Consider the following 21335-nt stretch of genomic DNA (forward strand, 5'->3'; position numbering starts at 1 on the left):
GTGAGGAGAGGTCTTGGTTATTGAGCCACAGCTAGACAATTCCTCCTTAAAGCATGATTGTCTCCTTTCATCAGTTATAAGGACAATGAGTTCAATCTATTGACCAAAATATATCTTACACATGTATTCGGCTCCTTTTCCTTCCTACAAAGGAGGTGGAGAGTTTAAAGCAAAAGTCCATGGAGCATGAAATGGTGAGAAAGTGTGGTGGATTCATCATTCTAATAACTAATCTCTGGCGAACTCCAATTGAGGCAAAATAGGGTTGGATCCCCATCACTCCTCCACCATCTTTATTATAGTGAATCTCAACAACCAAATGAAATCTTCTCTTCATTCAAACCTCTACATAAACTCTCACAAGGTTTACAAAGTTCAATGTGAGCATAATTCACATAAATGAGAATGCTTGGACAACTAAGCATAATCAAAACATCAAAAGCAGCATGGGATATGTTTGCAACCCTATATGAATCAAAGAATACATCAAGAATCTTCACACTCGCGAATAAAATGAATTAAAGTTTCTAACAGACCAATGAGACTGGACATGCATAGATGTTGAGAACCAAAGATATCAACACTCAATGTGCAACAACAAGTGAAACAATGAAACCTAAAGAACAATTTCAAGTCATCATCAATGGACTTGGAGAAGGTTATGATAATGTAGATACCCACATTGGAAGAGCTTCAATCAATTAGATAGAAGAATAACAATAGTAAAAGAAATATGAGATAAAGAGGAAATTATCATGCACAAAATCAGAGTCATATTCATCATGCAATCAACAAAAAGAATCCTATGATCAAACCAATCAAGCAAACTTGTATGATGTAATTGTTGAAAGCATGGAAAATCAAACCAATAGTCAAGTACTTCATGTCAAAGTAGTTACCATGCCAACAATATCAAAGAAGAGACCCATGGTATATTGATAGTGGAGCATCATCCCACATGATACGCCATAAAGAATTGTTTACAAGAATTGTTAGGAGTACATGCTGTTCATTTTTAACCTCCCTTGTGGGGAATATTTTTCATATTCATTCTTCTTTTAGGACCCGTAGACTTGTCCACCTTCCCTTGTTCACTTCCAAATCATGTGAGATGTTCTCATTTTGCATATTACATGCCTTTCAAACGTGGATATGTCTTTGCCAAGGAAATTTTGCATCCCATAGCTATCCGTTGGATTAAATTTTAGTTTTTAAAACTACATTTTTGCCCCTAGGTCTTGCCATAGTTTCTATAACATCTTTTGTGTCACTAGCCCTCTGATCTCACATGCATTCTTTGGCATATTAGCAACTATTATACCCCATAATTCCATCCAATTCATCCCTTCTCAGTGCCATCCAATAGTTTGTGTAGCTTCCAATGCCTTATGAGGTATCCTGCTAGCATCCATGTTCTCACCTTTGTTGAGATAAGCCATGAATTGGTGTAATGCTCCCCCTCAAGGCTATCATGTCCATCTCAACCAAAAGGTGGGGTAGAGTGTATGAGAATTAATCCCTAATTCCTTATGTTAAAAAATTATTTCTATAATAACTTCACTCTTATATGTATGACTTGATAAGTGATGTGCTTAAATTTGTTACATATGTTGCAACCTTGAAGTGAAAAGATTGATGCATCAAAGATTATTATTTATAAAGACGTGTGCATCATAAATATACCTAATTAACAATGCTTGTAGATGCAACCCATTTCAATAGAAGATCATTGTGAATTACATAAAATGATATAATGAATATTAAAAAAAAGAATTATGAACACTTGTAAGGTGTCAATACATACGATGGTACATATGGCCATATTTGCTATGTTCTCCATAAGAATCTATCTTGGTAAATCAAGTGGATCAACATGAACACATTCTCTCCTTCATGTACAAGGGTTCATATATGAGTTTTTTATCTTCATAGACACACCACTACATGGAGCATGCTGAGTTGAAAACAATGTATCTTTTTGTTATTTGATTAGACATGTACGCGACATGTATATAATATAACTTTGATAGCCCACTTGTCAGGGGCTATTTGATATGCCATGTACGTAGTAGACTTAAGGGTGTTGGTTTGTTATTTCTTATCTCCCACATGATTGTAATCCATCGAGACATGGAACTATGCGATGTGGCATATCAGTGGAGATAGGATGAGGCTTCTACATGTGTTAAGATTTTCATCATGTGGCATTCAATTGTGGTGGAGCCATGTACTAAGGGTGACCAAACCCTCAATCACCTAGTCACCCCAAGGACCTCAACCCTTAAAAATGGATCTGGGGTACTGGAAGGCTTCTCCTTCCAATGCTTATATAACTTGGTATTAGGCAACCCACTTTCTATGTGGGATTAACCTCTTGCACACATTTGCCACTTGTCACATATAGGTGAGGTTCTATTTCCACATTACCATTACTCATCGTACAAAGGCCCTTCTGTGGCTAGCTATTTCTCCTACGAGGTAAAGGAAAGTGTTAATTTACCCAAATTATATGGCCCATTCCCACCTAACCTTATCGCATGTTGTGAGCTTAATATACTAGTCCAATTATGTTAAAGTCGACCTTAAAGTAATAAATTATATATTATTCAAGGCGATAAAGTTTGCAAGCATCCTTAATCATCTATAAGAGATCCACCAACCCTCCAATAGTTCTCCTCAACTACCAATCAACTTGGGTCTATTAACTAATGGAAAAGCCATTATACTCCCATGTGATGAAGAGCCCCTATCGCCAACCTAATGGAAGAGCCATTATTGCTCTCACATAATAAGACTATTATTGCTAGCACGTGAATAAGATATGTTTAGATGAAGTGGTTCCCTTGAAGCTTCCATTGTAAATCTAAAGAAAGAGCATAGGAAAAGCTCCTCAACGTGCCCCTTATCTCCCCCCCCCCCAATCTGTGCCCCTCATTCCCAACATGCACCCATGTTTGATAAGTGCATGCCCTCTTCCAAAGTAGTGGTCAACCTCCCCTATCCTACTAGTATGGGTATAGCTAGTACTATTGTGTGGCAGGCAAGGTAGGGGGGATGTATTAGGTAGGGGGGGATGAGTTTAGTTTTTACAATGGTTTCAAGAGGGTTTCAGGTGGAAACAAATACATGTAAATGTTTAGAATGGCAATGACGATGAGAAAGCTTCAGAGCCCATATTGAGGAGATGTGCACATTCGAGACAAGTGCTATAAGTTCTATCAACATGAAAATACAAATTCGAATATGTTTCTAAAAGGGAGCAACAAGAGTAAAGGATGGACAATAAATAAAGAAATCCAAATCCACATAATATAAGAAGGGTGAGAAAGCTTACTTGCAAAGAAAGATGCCATTTGTAGTCGACACAATGATGCTTAAAATACAACATAACATACAAAAACCATTTTGTTAAAGATTAAAATATTTTGTTGGTATCAAACTTTATTTTTAGGGAGATAGTTTAAGTGATTCATCAAATTTAAGGTATTTATGTAATCATTTTTCTTGACCTTCCAACTTGGTGAGATTTCTTCTTCCATATTAAAATATGACATCATGGATCACTTGATATGTGTCATGATGAGCTATTGAGGATTGTTAACCTTGCTTTTTTACCTTAAGTCCTTAGGATTCATTGTGGAAATCTTATTTAGCAAACCAAATTGACTTGTTAAAAGTTCTAACACATTTTCCCTATTGCATCAAGCAATCTTCATATATTCTTATATAGTTCTTTACTAATGGCTACATCAAGCTCTTCATAAAGCTTAAGATGATGGAGAGGTCATAACCAAGTGAGAGTGGGAATTTGCACGAGGATGTGATCTACATGTAAGTTTCTTGCTTTTTGATTTTCTTAAGATAATCATGGTCACAATTGCTATAAAATGAGTCCTCATTGCTTTGATTATTTGCCTTTGTAGTACAAAAAGTATACCACATTATGGTCATATGGGCAACATATTCATGTGGAATGCGTTGATTCCAAGAGAGCCACATTTGATTGTTGAGTCAGGGCTACCATCATACAAGATAGCCAAGCAAGCACATTTGATACCAATATCCATTCTTGGAAACTGTTAGAGCCTCGAGTGTCTTTTAAGCAACCTCTCCTTTTTAGTTTGATGTCGCATGAAAAACTCGATCATGATAATTTCCATCAAAATCCATAGTAGTGCTCAAGTTCATTTTGGTTCTTGTTATGTGATGCTCTTTTCATTGTCACATGTTGTTGCAATGCTTTTTTTAACAATTTAATAAATAGTGAACGATGGCTTAGTAACATTTCAAAAATCATCTTCTATACAAGTATTCCTTTTAGAAATTTTAACACAAGACATTAAAATGTATTGATTCTCATTTTAAACATTTTTAAAAGTATATGAATGCAGTTACTTGATGTGTGCATTTGGTGAGATTTGGTAGTGTGTTTTCTGTTTCGAGCAGATTGTGAGAGATGGCCCAGCCCGCAAGACTACGAATCCCACCGTTCGGTGAAAGCAGAAAGTTGGACGGCTCTAACTATCCACTCTGGAAGTTCAAGATGAAGACCATCCTAAGCGCATATAAGCTTTAAGACACTGCTACTGGGGTGGACGTGAGGCCGGTTGCGAGACCGGATCTAGCCAATGCAGGACAACAGATAGTACCAACTGCAGATGAGATTCTCGCGTGGACAAGAAGAAATGCAGATGCGCTGTGTTCTATTGTCTGCAGTGTTAGTGATTCCGTCATGGCGTTAATTCAAGATGTCACCACAACGGAGGAGGCATGGACGGTCTTGAAAATCAGTACGAGACCATGAATCAAATGCAGATTCAGAATCTGGAGACTCAACTCACGAACGAGAAGTTGTTTGAGTTTGAAGCGGCAGAGAAGTTCATCACCAGGGTGAAGAATCTACGCGATCAGATGACTGCGATTGGCATCACCATCACCAGCAAGAATCTAGCACAAAGGTGCATATAGATTCTCCCACCAAAGTACGATGGTCTTGTTACGGCACTGAATACGCAGAATAGAAATTCACTCCTCAACTTTGAGGATTTTAGCGCCATGCTTTTGGAAGAGGAGATGCGTCAAAAGACGAGGACTGGAGAAGATTCGGCTTTCTGGACCGGATCAACAAAAGGTAAGGGTAAGGACTTTGGTAACCCATCTTCTTCTGATGATAAAAAGAGAAAGAAGAAGATCAAGTGCTTCTATTGCAACAAGGCAGGGCACAAGCATAATGAGTGCCGAAAGAAGATTGCAGATGAGAAGAACAGATGAGAAGAACAGAGTAAAGAAAGAGTCTAGCAACAGCACGTAGGCAGTACCGATAGAGCTGTTCGTCGCAATTGAGGAGATTTGCGCGGAGGCAGTTCATGTACCTGCAGATGAACCGTGGATCATTGATAGTGGTGCATCACGCCACATGACCAGTCGGAATTGGTATACCTCTCCACAACCGGTAGGGAATGACATCCTGGTAGCAGTCGGCAATGATGCAAAATGTCCAGCAAAAGGAAAAGGTACGATTGCTCTCAAGTCAGATGGAGTTGTAAAATAGTTGTCTAATGTTCTTTATGTGCCAGATATCAAGAGGAACTTCTTGTCTATTTCCACGATCATGGATCGGGACCTCAAAGCTCAATTCGATAAGAATGGTGCACAGATTCTATATCTTCAAGGGAAGGTCGTTGGTAAAGGTACACGGCGCAACAACATTTACGAACTCTCAGATTTCAATGCTCGAGCAGATGTGAAGAACACTAAGCTGTGGCATGAGAGGTTTGGTCATCTAAACCTTAATTCTTTGAAGGAGATGCATAAAAGTGGAATGATTGCATACCTACCAGAAATTTCAGATCTGCTCGATGTATGTGAAGCTTGCATGATGGGCAAGCAGCATCGGCATCCCTTTCCTAAAGAGGCCAGCAGGGCAAAGGCTCCTCTAGAGCTCGTTCACACGGACCTCTACGAAAAGATGGAGATGGAAGCTTTGGGTGGTTCCTACTACTTCATGACGCTGATCGATGACTATAGTAGAAGGATATAGATATACTTCCTGAAGACTAAAGACAAGGCTTTTAATAGGTTCAAGGAATGGCATGTAATGGTCGAGAAAGAAACGGGGAGGAAGGTGAAGAAGTTGAGATCAGACAGAGGTGGAGAGTTCACATCAACTGAATTTGAAAGTTACTGCAAAAGTCACGGAATCAAGAGGCAGAAACCCCCGCCACATACATCACAACAAAATGGAGTAGCAGAACGCAAGATGCGCGTCACTGCGAAATGGGCCGGAGTATGATGAAAGGGAAAGATTTGCCAAAGACTTTTTGGGTTGAAGCATGTAACACTGCAGTTTACATCCTGAATCGTAGCTACACGAAGGCTGTGAATGGGACAACTCCACTGCAAGCCTTTTCTGGTAAGAAACCTTCAGTTGCACATTTCAGAGTTTTTGGATGTAACTGTTTTGTGCATGTCCCTGACGCTACCAGGACCAAATGGGAACCGAAGAGCTGGAAGTGTATTTTCATGGGCTACAGTGAAGAGGCAAAGGGTTACATCTCTATAACCCTGTTACCAAGAAGGTCATTGTAAGTCGTGATGTGGTCTTCTCAGAACAGCCGCATCAATTGGAGGAGGATGCTTCCTTCCCAGACAACCAGGACCAAGATATCCATCCAGTACTGCCACCAGTAGTAGACCGAACTCCCCCAACGGTGCTTGGGAGGATTCAAGACAAAGAAGATGAAGAAGAGCCTACAGAATCACAACGACAACGGCCATTCCCGAAGTGGGTAAAGTAGCTTTTGGACGGCAGAGAACCTCCAACCATTGAGGAGGAAACATCCAAACACCGCCGGTCCAAGAGATTAGAGGAGCAAAGAAGGGCGCAAGAACACTTGGTCAACTATGCTTTGATGACAGAAGTGATCCATACTGATGAACCCAAGTGTCTTGAAGAGGCACAAGGCGATGATAGGTGGATGGAGGCTATGCAGTCGGAGTATGGCTCCATAATGAAGAACAACACTTGGGACCTTGTGGATCGACCACCAAAACGCAAGGTAATCAGAACCAAGTGGGTGTACAAGACCAAGTACAAGTCCGACGGCACGTTGGATAAGTACAAGGCTCGACTCGTGGCAAAAGGATTTGCATAGGTACATGGTTTTGATTATCAAGATACTTTTGCTCCCATAGCTCGACTAACCACAATTTGTACTGTTTTGGCTTTAGCTACCTAGGGAAGTTGGCCCGTGTTTCGGATGGATGTGAAATCCGCCTTTCTGAATTGAGATCTCAAGGAGGAGGTATACGTGGAACAACCACCAGGTTTTGAGATCCCCGGTTCAGAAGGTAAAGTTTGCAAACTGAAGAAGGCACTTTACGGGCTACAACAGGCCCCACGATCGTGGTACCAGCGAATTGATGCCTACTTTCTGCAAAACAGGTTCAGGAGGAGCCCATCTGATGCAAATTTATATATCTTCAGAGAAGGAGGTAGGTGTATGATCGTGGTCCTTTATGTGGACGACCTTGTCATAACAGGGAACCATGAAGAGAAGATCTCGCAGACGAAGCATTTGCTAGGAAGAGAGTTTGAAACGACAGCTAATGCATTTCTGTTTGGGGATTGAAGTTTGGCAGGAGCCGAAACAGATCTTTATTTCACAGCTGAAGTCTGCTGGAGAGATACTGAAGGCATTTGGCATGGCTGAGAGCAAGACAGTTGGTAACCCTATGGAGGTTGACGCGAAGCTCTCAAACGAGGATTCATCACCACTGGTGGACAAAGCGAAGTACAGAAGGCTTGTGGGCAACTTGATTTACTTGTGCAACACACGGCCGGACATCAGTTTTGCGACTGGTGTACTAATAAGCAGGTTTTCCAATAAGCCCCGAGAGAACCATTGGAGGGCAGGGATGCGAGTGCTAAAATACATCAAAGGCACACTTGATTATGGCATCACCTATACCAAGGGCAACATCTTGACCGGATTCTGTGACTTGGATTGGGCAGGAGACGTGGACAGCAGGAGATCAGTGACAGGGTACTGTTTCTCACTTGGATCTGGAGTTGTGTCATGGGTCAGTAAGAAGCAACCCACAGTTGCTCTTTCTTCTACCGAGGCCGAGTACAAATCTGCATGCTTTGCTTCTTGCAAGGCAGTGTGGTTGAGGAGGATTTTGCGGGACATGGGTGCAGTGCAGAACAAGCCTACACAGTTATCATGTGACAATCAGAGTTGCATGGCAATTGCAAAGAACCCGGTGTTCCACGCTCACACAAAACACATTGAGATTCAATATCACTTTGTACGCGAGCTCATCATGGATGGAGAGGTCAACTTGGTGTACTGTCCAACTACAGAGAATGCTGCGGACATCTTCACGAAGGCTCTTGGAAGAGACTTACTGGAGAGGCATCTTCATCGACTTGGCATTGGGCCGAAAAAGTAAGTTCACTTGCGGGTGGACATTGAGGGGGGGTGTTAAATATCAATGCTCCACTTTCGTGTAACTACGCGGGAACCAGCTAACTCTACTTGTAAGCCCCCCATATGAGGAGAAGGCATTTGAGTAGCTCTGTTATCCGGTAGGTCTTGGTTTGGACACCAGATGGGGACCATGTGTGGCTTGATGGTTAGACGGCATCAGATAGAGTTGGCACACCGCCAACTAGGCTACATGTAAGTGCAGGAAGGCATCCCTTGACTGACCGCACTGAGGGTAGATGGAGCATTTCCTGAGGCAACCCACTCTCGGGTTGCGGGGCCCGTTTGGAGCCTCAGATGATCTCGGATGGCTCTTTGCCGAACGGTAACCATAGGTTAGTTGCTCTGTTTTGCGCACCGATTCTATCGTATGGTCGGTGGCCTATTTCGGGATCGACCCCCAGTCGACCATTTTGGGCGGACTGGGTTGGTCACCCAATTGAGCCTAACCGACTACGACTGGTGGCTATATAAGAGCAAGCTCGTGAAGCCCATTTCATCGCGGCTATAGCAACCCTGATTCCTTAGCATCCAACCTCTGTCTTCTACTGTTTCCAGCATGCCATCGAAGCTTCTTTCACAGGAGCGCACGGTTGGGAGGCAGCACCATCTATTGTATCAGTTCTACAGTAATCAGATTTTTGATTCTCCATACTATCTTGTTTTCTCTCTTGCGTACGAGATCCTGTTATTTGTTGAGCCCAGACGTGTATTATTTTCTCATAGAAACAAATGCATTGGCATGCTAGGCATCAAAAGAATTGTGTGGAGCCAAACACCTAACTCCACCACAAATCCTCTTTTGCCAGAAGGGTGTAAATATTAACTTTTGGCTTAATTGGTTGCCAAGATCCTACCCCATAAATTTGCATTTAAGGGAGATTCCCCTAAAATTCCCTATTATGCCTCCATTCTCCTTGAGCTAGGTCATGAAATCCTATTGATTAGCCACTCACATTTTTGTTATACTAGTCAACACTTATGTTTCTTGATTATGTTATGATGGGAGTGGTTTTTGGACTTCATGTTGTGTCTGAGCTTAATACAACTTGCTCAATCATGGTAAAATCAACCTCAACAAGGTGATTCCATTTGCGTTGGTGTTCCATTATGTTATGGAGCAAGTGGTATCAAAAAGGCACTTTCATTTGCATTGTTGCCCTATTATGTTGTGGATTATGCAAAGATTGCATTTTTCATGTGTGATGATGGGGAAGTTATTTCTACATTATTAAGTTTGAAAATAGGTTTTAATATTACAATGGATCCTCATTCCCCCTTTTTGTAGACTTTTGGGATGGAATGTTAACAAAAAGCTCAAGTGGAGGAGGGTGGACCCCTCATAGCAGGCTTGTGACTAAAAGAAAAGTGGGAAGAGCAAATAAGAGGATGTACATGGGGGTTCAAGCCTATTTTCAATCACACATAACTCCATGTATATCTTTCACCAACCTCAATATGCACCCCATATGAAGAAAAGGTCTCTCTCAACCCTATCCCCACTCATGAGGCAAGAAAGTTCTCACCTTCATAGGACACTAAATCCCTAGGTATAAGCAGGAAGCAAGAGCATTAATTTTGACACCAAGAAATAAAACACTCACCTACACATAAGTTATGACCCCAAGGAGCCATAAGGAATCATCTCCAATTCTCTATATAAATGTTGTTAGAATGTGCGCAATCATGAGTGAGTGCGTGAAGGTGCAATGAGAAAGGAGAGGGCTAATAGAACCTCACCTAGATGTGACAAGTGGCAAATGTGTGCAAGGGCTTAATCCCATATACAAAGTGGGTAGGATAATACCAAGGTATATAAACCTTGGAAGGAGAAGGTCTCCATCACCCAGGATCAAGTTTTAAGGGGTTGAATTTCTTGGAGTGGCTAGGTGGCTAAGGGTTGGGCCACCCTCAGTACATGGCTAAAATCTTAACATGGTATTAGAGCTCCAAGAGCTTTGACTATCCATGATTGGAAGTGCAAGTTTTAAGGATGCCATCATGTGGTAGCAGGGCAAGTATCTGGGAGAACACGTGACAAAGAAACTTGCACCCGAAAAGTTAAAAAGATAGTGTAGACAATTGTAAAAAAACTGACCAAGGGCTTGGAAACCCCAACATATTCGGCGATGCAAGAACCCAAGGATGGCCTAGCAGATGGATCCATCCAATAGGTGAATGATGTGCTGACTGATCGATGATAGAAACTAGACTGATGCACATGCATCTGGCAAAAGGGCAACTATGAAAAAACTAGTCGCAAATTGAAGACTGCAAAAACTGCAACAAGCAAGTGATTGCAAACCAGAATCTAGATGTGCGACAATGCCGACATGGTTTGGCACGAATTAATGGCATGGCAAACTGATAGACAAGGAAGACGTAGAGTGCTAGGACTACTGGCAATTGGAAGCAGTAGGTCACTACTATGTGAATAGGCTGACAAAGAAGATCAGATTGTGATCATGACACATGGCACAATTCAATGCGCAAACCAAAGTAGCTAGACACACAGACAGCTAGTGGAGCAAAATGTGGCAAAAATCATGGCATAAAGGCAATCGAAGATGTGATAGAAAAGACCGGAATAAGAATGGATAGACAAAGTAAAGGGGAGGAAATAAGGCCTCTTCCTAATGTTGAAAGTCACACATAATTAACTATGATTCAAAGTCATCCAAGAGAATGCCCATGCAAAAAAAACACAAGCAATTAATGTGAACATGCAAGAAGGGACAATCACATTAAATGAAGCCAATGAATGACAAATCAGAGCCCATGGATCGCAAAGGGAGCACTTGAGAGTACAAAAGTCAACGACAGTTAGAAACCAACTCATGATCGAGGGTGGCTGTTAGAATGTGCGCAATCATGAGCGAGTGCATGAAGGTGCAAGAAAGGGCTCCCACAGGTAAAGGCTATTGTGGAGAGACATGTGGAAGGTCCCAATCAAAAAATGACCTTTCCTACTGGGCATAAGACTATCTATGTTGGAGATGGATCCGTAAGCATTTTGATAATCTTTCATGGTGTGGTGGAGGTCTGTGCTCCATCAAATGGCGACCTTCATGTATTTAAATGTAAGGAACCCTACAATCGTAACCATCGAATGTACACTTGAATCATACACAAGAGAGCTCTAGCAATGAATGTAGAGGGAGGGGGTTGTATCTTCTTCTTTCTTCATCATCTTCATCTTCTTCTTCTTATAAATGATGACAACGTGGGTAATTCCGGAAAGGTTTGTTTCCCTCTTCTTTTCTCCTTTCTTTTGATCCCTTGCTCTTCGGCCATTGCCACACGCTTGCCGCGCCCATTGGCCATCCTTGCTTTCCCTTTGCCTCCGATTTTGCTCTCCTCTTTTGCTCATCTTGGCGATCGGCATTCTCGGTTCGACAGGGATGCTTGGCTTCTGACCTTCGTGTCCTTTTGCATAATGTTTTGTGGATTTTCTCTCGTGTTACTGAATTTGTCAAGAAGACCAACAAGGTAACGCCATCGGCTTCTCAGGAATTACAATCCTTGTTAAAGGAGAAAGCCCAGGAGCATCAATATTTGAGCTTAGGCGGTCAGAAACACTCGCATCCGATCGCCGAGGCTGATACGGTCATTCAACGAGCCTCCAAGTTGCAAGAAAGGATCGCCGGTTGAACACATGGAGATTTGACCTGGGAAGCTCATAATGCTGACAGCTCAGATTGCCCAATTGTGGCTGATCGCAAGGCCGCACCTGTAACCAGGAGCTCGGGTTTGGATCTTGAATTCCTTAAAGTAAGGAACCCTTGGGTTTGGATCTTGAATCTCAGCGGAGTCATGGCATCTTATTTAGCGATCGGAGTAGCGGCGATGTGTACCTCTGGAGCGGTGGTTCTGGCACTATGGCATATTTATATGCATCTCATCAACTACACAGAGCCTACGTATCAGCGATACACTGTTCGCATCATCTTCATGGTTCCGGTACGAATTTCCATCCATGATTTAAGGATCCCTGTGACCCCCATTCAAGTTGGAACAAAATGCACATCTTAGTACTTGAGCATTAGTAGTGTTTTCTGTGTCTCAGAGCGAACCATAACCATATCAAGCTAGGAAACGGTATTTATAGAGATTTTCATGCCCTGATTTACACACCTATCCACATGAGCATCGATGATGGTGCCGAGGATTGTTAATCAGAATAACGGATATCAAGTCTTGTCGTTTGCTTGCTTAGAATGGCGATTCCATGCACGTGCTTTCAAGGGCTGAAGATGGGAAAAATGAAACTGGATGCATTTGGTCCCAGTACATGGTTTAAACAACCATGTACAACCATGTACTACAGTAATGTTGTTTTAATCCTCATCACATCTTTACCACAAGAGCTATCTGATCTCTAACAAGGATCCCTAAGCGTTTGGGTATGCCATCAGAGAATTCATAGATGAGATGAACGCATATTTGTTGGTGTAATACTGGTACTTACCCAAAACTCCTTCACTTTGAGATCTCTTATTGGAGTTTCCGAACTGCATTGCTTTGCCTTTTTTTAAAAACCCGTCGGAGGTGGGACATTTAAAATTAGTAGTTCTATATGTAATAGCAGCTATAAATTATTGGTCTTTACCTTATTCGTGATAGTTTACAATCTTTTATTTATCTTTCTTTAGTTACAGAGGACAATACGACAACAGATGAAACAGAATGCCACTAGGTCGATCCGGCTGGTCTGCTGCTCAGGTTGCTCGTTGTCTGCTGCTGCAGTGGATACTGAATGAGCCCCCAAGAGACCCCTTTTATAGGGGCTGGAAGCCCCTAAAACAGTCAACTGGCCAGCCCTGTAAACCGACCCACAGCCCTATGCATGGGTCTGTGTGCTGGCTGACCTGGTTGGTCTATGTAAGGGCAAGCAGACTGCCCATTGCAGCCCCTTTTTCTGCTGTACCTGGCCCATGCTGGCCCTGCATCTGTCCCCTCCTGGTCAACCTGATCAGCTCTGGAAAACCTGCCAAAACTCTGTCCAGGTTGCTGCAGACTGACGTACAGCTCCCGTCTTCCACCCTTACTGATGATGCATTGTTTTGGGCTGCTGACGTTGCCTGCCATGCTGTCCAGCCTAGGCATTTACAGTTGCTGATGTCAGCACCACTGCTCCCTACAGCCTCCAAAGGACCTCTGACCTGCCAGGGGTGTGCTGAGGTGTGCTACCCACATGGCAGTCTGTGATGCCATGTGGCAGCCCCCTTCTCTGTGGGTATGCCAGCCACATGGCAGCCACTATGCTGCCCATGTGGTAGCCCTAACCCTAAGTCTCTCCCTCATGCTCTCCTCATAGAGTCTTACAGATGGGGAGTTGACTTTTCCAACCCCCCCTCTCACTGCTGACACATCTCGGCCCGATGCAACTCATTGATGAAGATGCTCCAGTAGCTCTCGTGTCGTAGTGCTTTGGAATAGTTTGGTGTTGATGTCGGCTTTTCAACTAGAGGCTCCTGCTCCACCAGGTCTGGTCCTGCACAAGCAAACCCCCTGTTACACAGGTCCATCCAAGGTAGCACTAGATGGCACCACACCTTCAGTCATGTTCCCACCTTTGAACTCGAGCGATCTAGATGCCACCAGCTTCCAGCAGTCTCCCTCATAATGAGTGAACAACTTGGAGTCTTCCAGGCTGCTATATTCTAGCAGATGATGAATGATATTTTTTGTCTATATGTGGAAATGTTTATCATTGTTTTTCTTGATGATATTCTCATGTATAGTAGGGCTTTATTTCAACTTAAAGAACATTTGAAAATAGCTCTTGCTATTTTATGACGTGAAATTCTTGACGCTAAGATGTTTTAACACGAGTTCTTCGAAAGAGAACTGCTACATCTTGGCCATATCATTACTATTGATGGTCAGCTTGTCATTCTCCTGATTAGAACTACTTTTCTCAGCATTTGCTTAAATGAGGGATCAGCTGTGGCTCTTGTTCGATTGTAGAAAACTCAGTTAGCTTCTTCCTTAGCGGACATGCAAATTTCTTGAATTTTTGTCCAAGTGGTGATCAGCTGTTCAACTATATCGAATTATCTTACGCGAGTGCAGAAGCCCCAACAACTAGAAAAATTTTCATTGTAGAAATTTGGACTTAGAACAACAAAAATCTGAATTTGTGCGATTGGATATATACTAGTCTTATTTTTCTATCACCTTAGCGGACATGCAATTCCTTGAATTGTCATCCAAGTGGTGAGTAGCTGTTCAACTATCTTACACGCGTGTAGAAGCCCCGACAGTTAAAAATTCTAATTGTAGAATTTTGGGCTTTAGAACAACTAAAGATCTGAATTTGCATGATTGGATATATTCTAGTCTTACTAAGGTAAATCTTTTTAATTGTCATGTTCACAATCTTCTACAAGGGTAGGCTATGTTTTAGAATCAGGAAGTTCTATAATCGTATTGGCCTTGCCTTGCATTTGGACCTATGATTAGGTGTCCATTTCTCCCTACGTTGATAACATTTACTTCTCTTCCTTCTTTTTCAACGAGTGAATTGGTTAACTGTTTCTCCAAGCTGTCTTTATCAATTAGACTTAATTCTAGGGAGCTTGGGAATTGTTGGAGCTTTGTTAGAATATTCAGGCTTGCTATATTCCTTTCCATTCCCTAAGCTAGTTGCTAAGCATTTCTTTGATGTCATCCCACTTGGGTCATATCATGACACATCTATTTTAGAAGTCTAATGTAGTTAAGAAATCAATATATGGTAATCGGCATTCCGAAACTTAATTTCTTGAAAAAGTTTGCGAAACATGTTGGTTCGGTAAACAATCAAGAGCCAGCATTAGAAGAAACACTTCTAGGGCAAGAAATTAGATTTAACTCTAGGGAGCTGGGGAATTGTTGGAGCTTTGTTAGAATATTCAGGCGTGCTATACACTTTTCTATCCCCAAAGCTAGCTGCAAAACATTTCTTACTTATCCTACGTGGGTCATATCATGGACACATCTATTTCAGAAGTCTAATGCACAAGAAAACTATGATCTTTAGAGATGTAGTGTTTGATGAGAATTCAGATTGGAAATGATAATGTCAACAAAAGCCGGTATTGAAGAGCTACTAGAACAACATGACAAGATATGATAGTTTCAACAAAAGAAGATATCGAAGAGCTATTGGAACAACCAGAAGAATAAGAACAACAACAAGAACTGAGACGAACAACCAGAGAAAAGAAACAATGAGACGATCAATCAGAAAGGGAAAGCAACATAGGTTGAAACCACAAATTCTGCTCTTATGACAATGATCATGCAAAATTGAAGAGCCAAGAAATCTTGAAGATGCAGGTCACCAACTAGTATGGTAGAAACCGATGGATGAAAAAAATGAATGCATTGTATAAAGACAATACTTGAAAAGTGTGTGATTTGCTAATAGGAAAAAACGCAATTACAAACATCAAACACATACATGATCTAGGATAGAGTTAGGAGATTAAGTGGGTAATCTTGACACTTTATGAGTGGGTTTCAGGCAAAGGTTTGGATGAGAGCACGATTGGAGTCAAATAGGGTATTTTTTGTCACCAACGTTTGTCTCTACATAGATGAGCTTGAGACATTCATGGGGACACTAGGAGGCGTGGGATCATCTTTAGTTGATCCTTGGTTGAGATTCTCCTCTAGGCAGAGAATGTGGTCTTATTATCATCTGAGAGTCTCTACATAGATGAGCTTGTCTCTACATAGATGAGCTTGAGACATTCATTGAGACACTAGGTGGCGTGGGCTCATCTTTAGCTGAATCCTTGGTTGAGATTCTCCTCTACGTAGACAATGTGCTCTTACTATCATCTTTCGGTAAGGGTTTCGAGCGGCATGTGGATGCACTTTAGACCTTTTGGGAGACACATGATTTGAAGGTCAACCTTAGTAAAACCAAGGTTATGATCTTTGACACGACCGTGTAATCTCACATAGAGAGCAGTTTACTTTCGATGGGTTGCTAGTAGAGAATGTTACGTCCTATACATATCTGGGAGTAGGCTGACTGAGTGGGGGCTATCCCGTACTTTCCAGACTCAAGCGCCGGTGATTCCACTTTCTTAGGATCAAGTCTCTTCTCTTCGACTCTTTGGTCTACCTAGTTGGTTTGTATGGCAGTCTCTGTTGGGGCCTTGAACTATTAGAGATGGATTGGAGAGATTATAGTTTTCGCATAGATGATCCACATTATACCTTTGGTCCCACACCAGATCCTCCTTGCTGAGTTTGGAGTTGCCCCCCTTTAGCTTGGCGTAGCCTTCCAGATGATCATATATCTCCATTGAGTTAGAGATTTGGGTTCCATGACCTTAGGCCGACGTAGGTTACCATGGTTGGCCCCATTCTCATCTATGACATGAGCGACCGAGGGAGATTAGAGATGTTGGTATGCTCAGATATGTAGATGGTTTGTGAGTCTTGGACTAGGACAGCTTGCTAGCTTTTTAGTATAGTCTCAAGATCCATCTGTTGCGCTCACTTAAAATGACGCAATTAGGTCATTTGGGAGGATCTACTATAGCTTCATACGTACAAGACCTACCTGGCGAGCTTCTCGTGAAGCTCAGCTTTTACAGAGAGCACGGTCTATAGGTCTTAAAGGAGGGTTTCATCCTCCCACGTGGCTACACTTGGATTCACCTTCCTTATGCTTTGAGGATCTCGATCGGGTAGTTTCATGTCTCTTCTCATAGACAACACATTGACATTGGACGGGCTATGGGCATCCATCCTAGGGCTGCATTTGCACTCTATGCAACATGCAAGAGGTTGAGTCGAACAAAAGCCCTGTGTACTATGAGATCCGAGGCCGTCAGGATTGTCTATTTAGAGATGGATTCGGACCCTTGTCTAGCCTCGTAGTCCATCTAGACTAGAGAGATGAATAGCAATTTTCGTTCATGAGGCCTTACCGTATAGAGATTAGCTGCTTTGGATAGAGAGATGAGATCATGAGGTCCAATTGCAGTTTAGCTAGAGGGTAATTACTGTCTTTTTTCAGTTAGATGGCATAGACCAGCAATCCCTAGGGAGACGACGTAGTTGATACCTAGAGAGGATGACCCGACAAATCCACCAACATGTTGACCTATATATGAAGATTTGGAGATCTCTTGTCTATGCTCGCTGGCTTGTTAGAAATGTCACTGCCCCACCTGTGAGCCTGTCATTGGAGGGGACAAGGGGGCAGGAGACTGTAGAGGGAAAGGGGCTGAGGTGACCTAGCTGCATGGAGGACTGTGCCAGCAAGAAGATTGCGCCAGCATTGTACGGGGGGCACATGGAGCAGTACCAGGACCAGCCAGCAGCAGCAAAGGGCCCACAGAGGGGGCCTATTTATAAGCCAGACCAGCCAGGTCTGGTTGGCCCAGATTCAGCCCCAAAAGGGGCCCTGACCAGGTCGGTTCAGTCGGCTGCAGCAGACTGGCCTGCTCGGTCAGTTTCAGGGCTCCAGGCCCTCCTATAAAAGGGGCTCCATTCCTCCCTCATTCTCCATCACCGGCACTGACCTGCCTTGCACCGGGCAAGCACGCAGGGAGAGGAGAATACTCAGTTCTTGCTTACAGCTTCCTTGCTGTCCTTTGTGCTCATCCTTGAGCTTTTGTCTGCCCACTTTTGTGGAGGAATATATCTGAGTTTTTGTCCTATCTCTCAGAGCAAGGTTTATGATGGCACAGATAGCAAATAACTCTGTTAAACTGACAATTGAATCACGTAGATGATCGAAATGAAAGTTAACACTATCAATTAGAAAGAAAGGACTCAACCCTACGGGGTTTGTTGGCTTACAACTGAGTATCAGACTCAATCTAAGTACCCTAGCAGCTGCGCTGTCACCGAAACTTTGACCATCTACGACCTCATGGCACTCAGGCTCGTGATTGCGACAAAAGGACAGAGCATGTTGTTCTCAACTATGTACTGCCTCGATTCACCGCCATTGCCATGCACCACGTGAAGTTACCGCCGCCGACGCTTCTATAGAGCCCTGAAAGGTCACCTACCACTTGTAGATCTTCAAGAGACTTTGCATGTAATCCTCCACCCGATCCTAGCACTCTTGCATGGCTCTTCCAACAAGCCAGCTCAGTAGACCAATGGCTTACAGCCACATGGTGTCGCCCTAGAAGATCACCATTCTAACACCTCCCTTGATCTGAATAGGGAGACAATCATCAAAGAAATGGACATCGTAGTCCCAACAGTTGGACATCATAGTCCAACCAACACCAAAATATCTCTCAGGCATCAAAGCCAATCATATGAGCATCGTAGCTCAGACACACCATAACCAAAAATAAGATAAAAAATTCCTTCATGCACCGAAAGAGAGCATTCTGGTAAATATCGTCTGATTTCTAAAAGGCCCAATCTTGATCAGGTAACTCTGCAGAGACGAATCCCGCCACCTCCTCTTGTGATGATCTTTGAACCATGCAAACCTTGTTCTTCTCCTTCTTTTCTGCCTCATCCTTTTGCTTTTTCATGCAAAATCTTTCAATATGGCCTGGCTGGCCACAATAATAGCACGAGCGTATTTGCATCTTTCGATTATCTTTCGCAGCATAGGCAGTATCTCCAATAAAAAGATCTTCTTCACGTTTATCCTCACTTAACAGCAATCCAACACAATCAATAATATTTGCATCATCATCTAGTCGTAGAATTCGGGCAACTTCATTGTATCGGGTGGGCAAGCTCTTCAGTAGTATTGCTTTCTGATCGTCTTGTTTAACTTTGGACCCAATCACATGAAGCTGCTTCAAAATTGCTTGCATACGATTCAGAAATGTCGCTAGATCCTCATTATCACTCATGCACAATAGAGTTGCTGCTTCAGGTTGGCCTTGGAGTGTCGCATCTTGACTCCGAATAGAGTTTCGAGAATTACCCAGTTTGCTGCTGCAGTCTTTGTCACATCTAAGTGATGGAAATACTCTTCTCCCAATGCTCTACCCATCATACCAATGGCCTTATCGTTATCCCTCCTCCATATGCGCTTCTCTCCTTCACTAGTTGTCGGTTCTTTCTCAGTATTAGAGACAATACCCTACAGGCCTTTTTGCATAAACCACAGCTTCGTTGACAGGTTAACTTACAAAGTTCCGTCCAGTAAACTTCACAATAGATGCTTCAGCCTTGGTCTTCTTCAAATCCATTTCTTTGTGGTAGAACACCGAGATACTCTTGAAAGCAAGCTTCGGCCAACACGTCCAAACCGGATCTTCTTCTCCGATTGCACCTACTTCTAGGTCTTCTCAACTGCTTTGGAAACACCAAGAAGCGACTTCAAGGACATCCTCTTGACATGCGCAACTGCAAACTTCACAATAATAGATTCCTCACAAGCTCTTAAAGACTTTCTCAGACCCTTAGATCACCCGCTCTGATACCACTGATGGCACAGATAGCAAATAACTCTGTTAAATTGACAGTTGAATCACGTAGATGATCGAAATGAAAGTTAACTCTATCAATTAGAAAGAAAGGCCTCAACCCTATGGGGTTTGTTGGCTTACAACTAAGTTGCGCTATCATCAAAACTATGACCATCTACGACCTCACAGCAGGCTCGTGATTGCGACAAAAGGACAGAGCATGTCGTTCTCCTCAACTATGTACCGCCTCGATTCACCGCCATTGCCATGCACCACGTGAAGTTACCGCTGCCGACGCTTCTAGAGAGCCTTGAAAGGTCACCTACCACTTGTAGATCTTCAAGAGACTTCGCACGTAAACCTCCACCTGATCCTAGCACTCTTGCATGGCTCTTCCAACAAGCCAGCTCAGTAGACCAATGGCTTACAGCCACATGGTGTCACCGCGGCGGACTCTGCTCTTCCACACATCCAGATGGCCGAGACGTTTGTAGAGGCATTGTCACGGGGGCGTGAAATTCTAAGTACTTTAATGTACTACAAGACCGTGACAACTTTGGTTTTAAAAGTCCAAGCATGGGCTTAATAATGTGTAATTAAACGTGGCATGGTGCCTAGCACATAAGCATAATTAATCCCTAGGCCCAAAGGCATTCCAAGGAATTAAAAGAGTGGTTGTTAGAAAATGATGATGTGGCATTTTTAATGGGTCCCCCTAGAGGGCCATGTACCTTCAGTGGCTTAGAGTTCCAGGTGGCTCTAGTGCCTTCTACATGCTCCTTTGCCATTCCTGGACCTTCCTGGGCCTTCTAAACTTCACATGTGTGGTTTTCTCTCTCATCTTCTCCCTTTGTTGAGATTTTGGATTGGTTTTTCAGCCTCTTTCAGCTGAATTCCGTTTTTCTTCATAACTCCTCACTCATTTGGATTCCTCGACTTCCGTTTGGCCCGATGGCTTCCCCTCTGTCTCCCCTTCGTAGTGATATGCTTTTCCCTCCGTGCGTTTGGTAGAACGGGCAGAGCTGAGCACTTCTTTTGCTGGTCGAATTTGCAAAAGTCTTTTTCTAGACCTTTTTGCTTCTACCGCCTCTTGGGCCTCTCCTTTTGCAAATCTACAGCTTTTTGTTGAATTTCGAGTGGTCCCACACGCTGGTTGACTGGTTTTTCTCAGTTTTGGAGGACTTTTCGGCGATGAAACTTCTCCAAAACCTTCTCAATGCATTCCTCTCTGAAGCACGCTTCTTTTGAGCCCAAGAACTCCCATTTCTTCGCGACAGAAGTGCTTCTTTTCGCATTTTTCAGTGGAATTCTTGCTGGTCGGCTCTTGTAAATGCTCTTTCTTCATGCCTTTGCACTCCTCTTTGGCTGAGAATGCAATTGGGCATTGGCTACTATGTTCTCTTGGCGATTGAGGACTTGGTTCGAGTTTTCAGGGCTTGGTGAGTTG

The 21335-nt window shown here is 42.9% G+C and overlaps 1 protein-coding gene across 3 annotated transcripts in view; it reads left to right on the forward strand.

The window, feature by feature from the left end:
- The first annotated feature begins 11507 nt into the window (after positions 1–11507).
- LOC147891446 (uncharacterized) overlaps positions 11508–21335 on the forward strand; it is a 69296-nt gene continuing 59468 nt past the window's right edge. The window contains exons 1-2 of one of the 3 annotated variants that reach the window (XM_087389763.1): positions 11508–11569; positions 12000–12449. In XM_087389763.1, coding sequence (XP_087245889.1) covers positions 12303–12449 — 147 coding nt within the window. In that variant the 5' untranslated portion in view covers positions 11508–11569; positions 12000–12302. The other 2 variants (XM_087389762.1, XM_087389761.1) reach the window with 2 other exon arrangements.

This window comes from Dipteris shenzhenensis, chromosome 18 (genome assembly GCF_047967505.1).
Source record: "Dipteris shenzhenensis isolate YYH24624 ecotype China chromosome 18, Dip_SZ_1.0, whole genome shotgun sequence".
Taxonomy (NCBI): Eukaryota; Viridiplantae; Streptophyta; class Polypodiopsida; order Gleicheniales; family Dipteridaceae; genus Dipteris; species Dipteris shenzhenensis.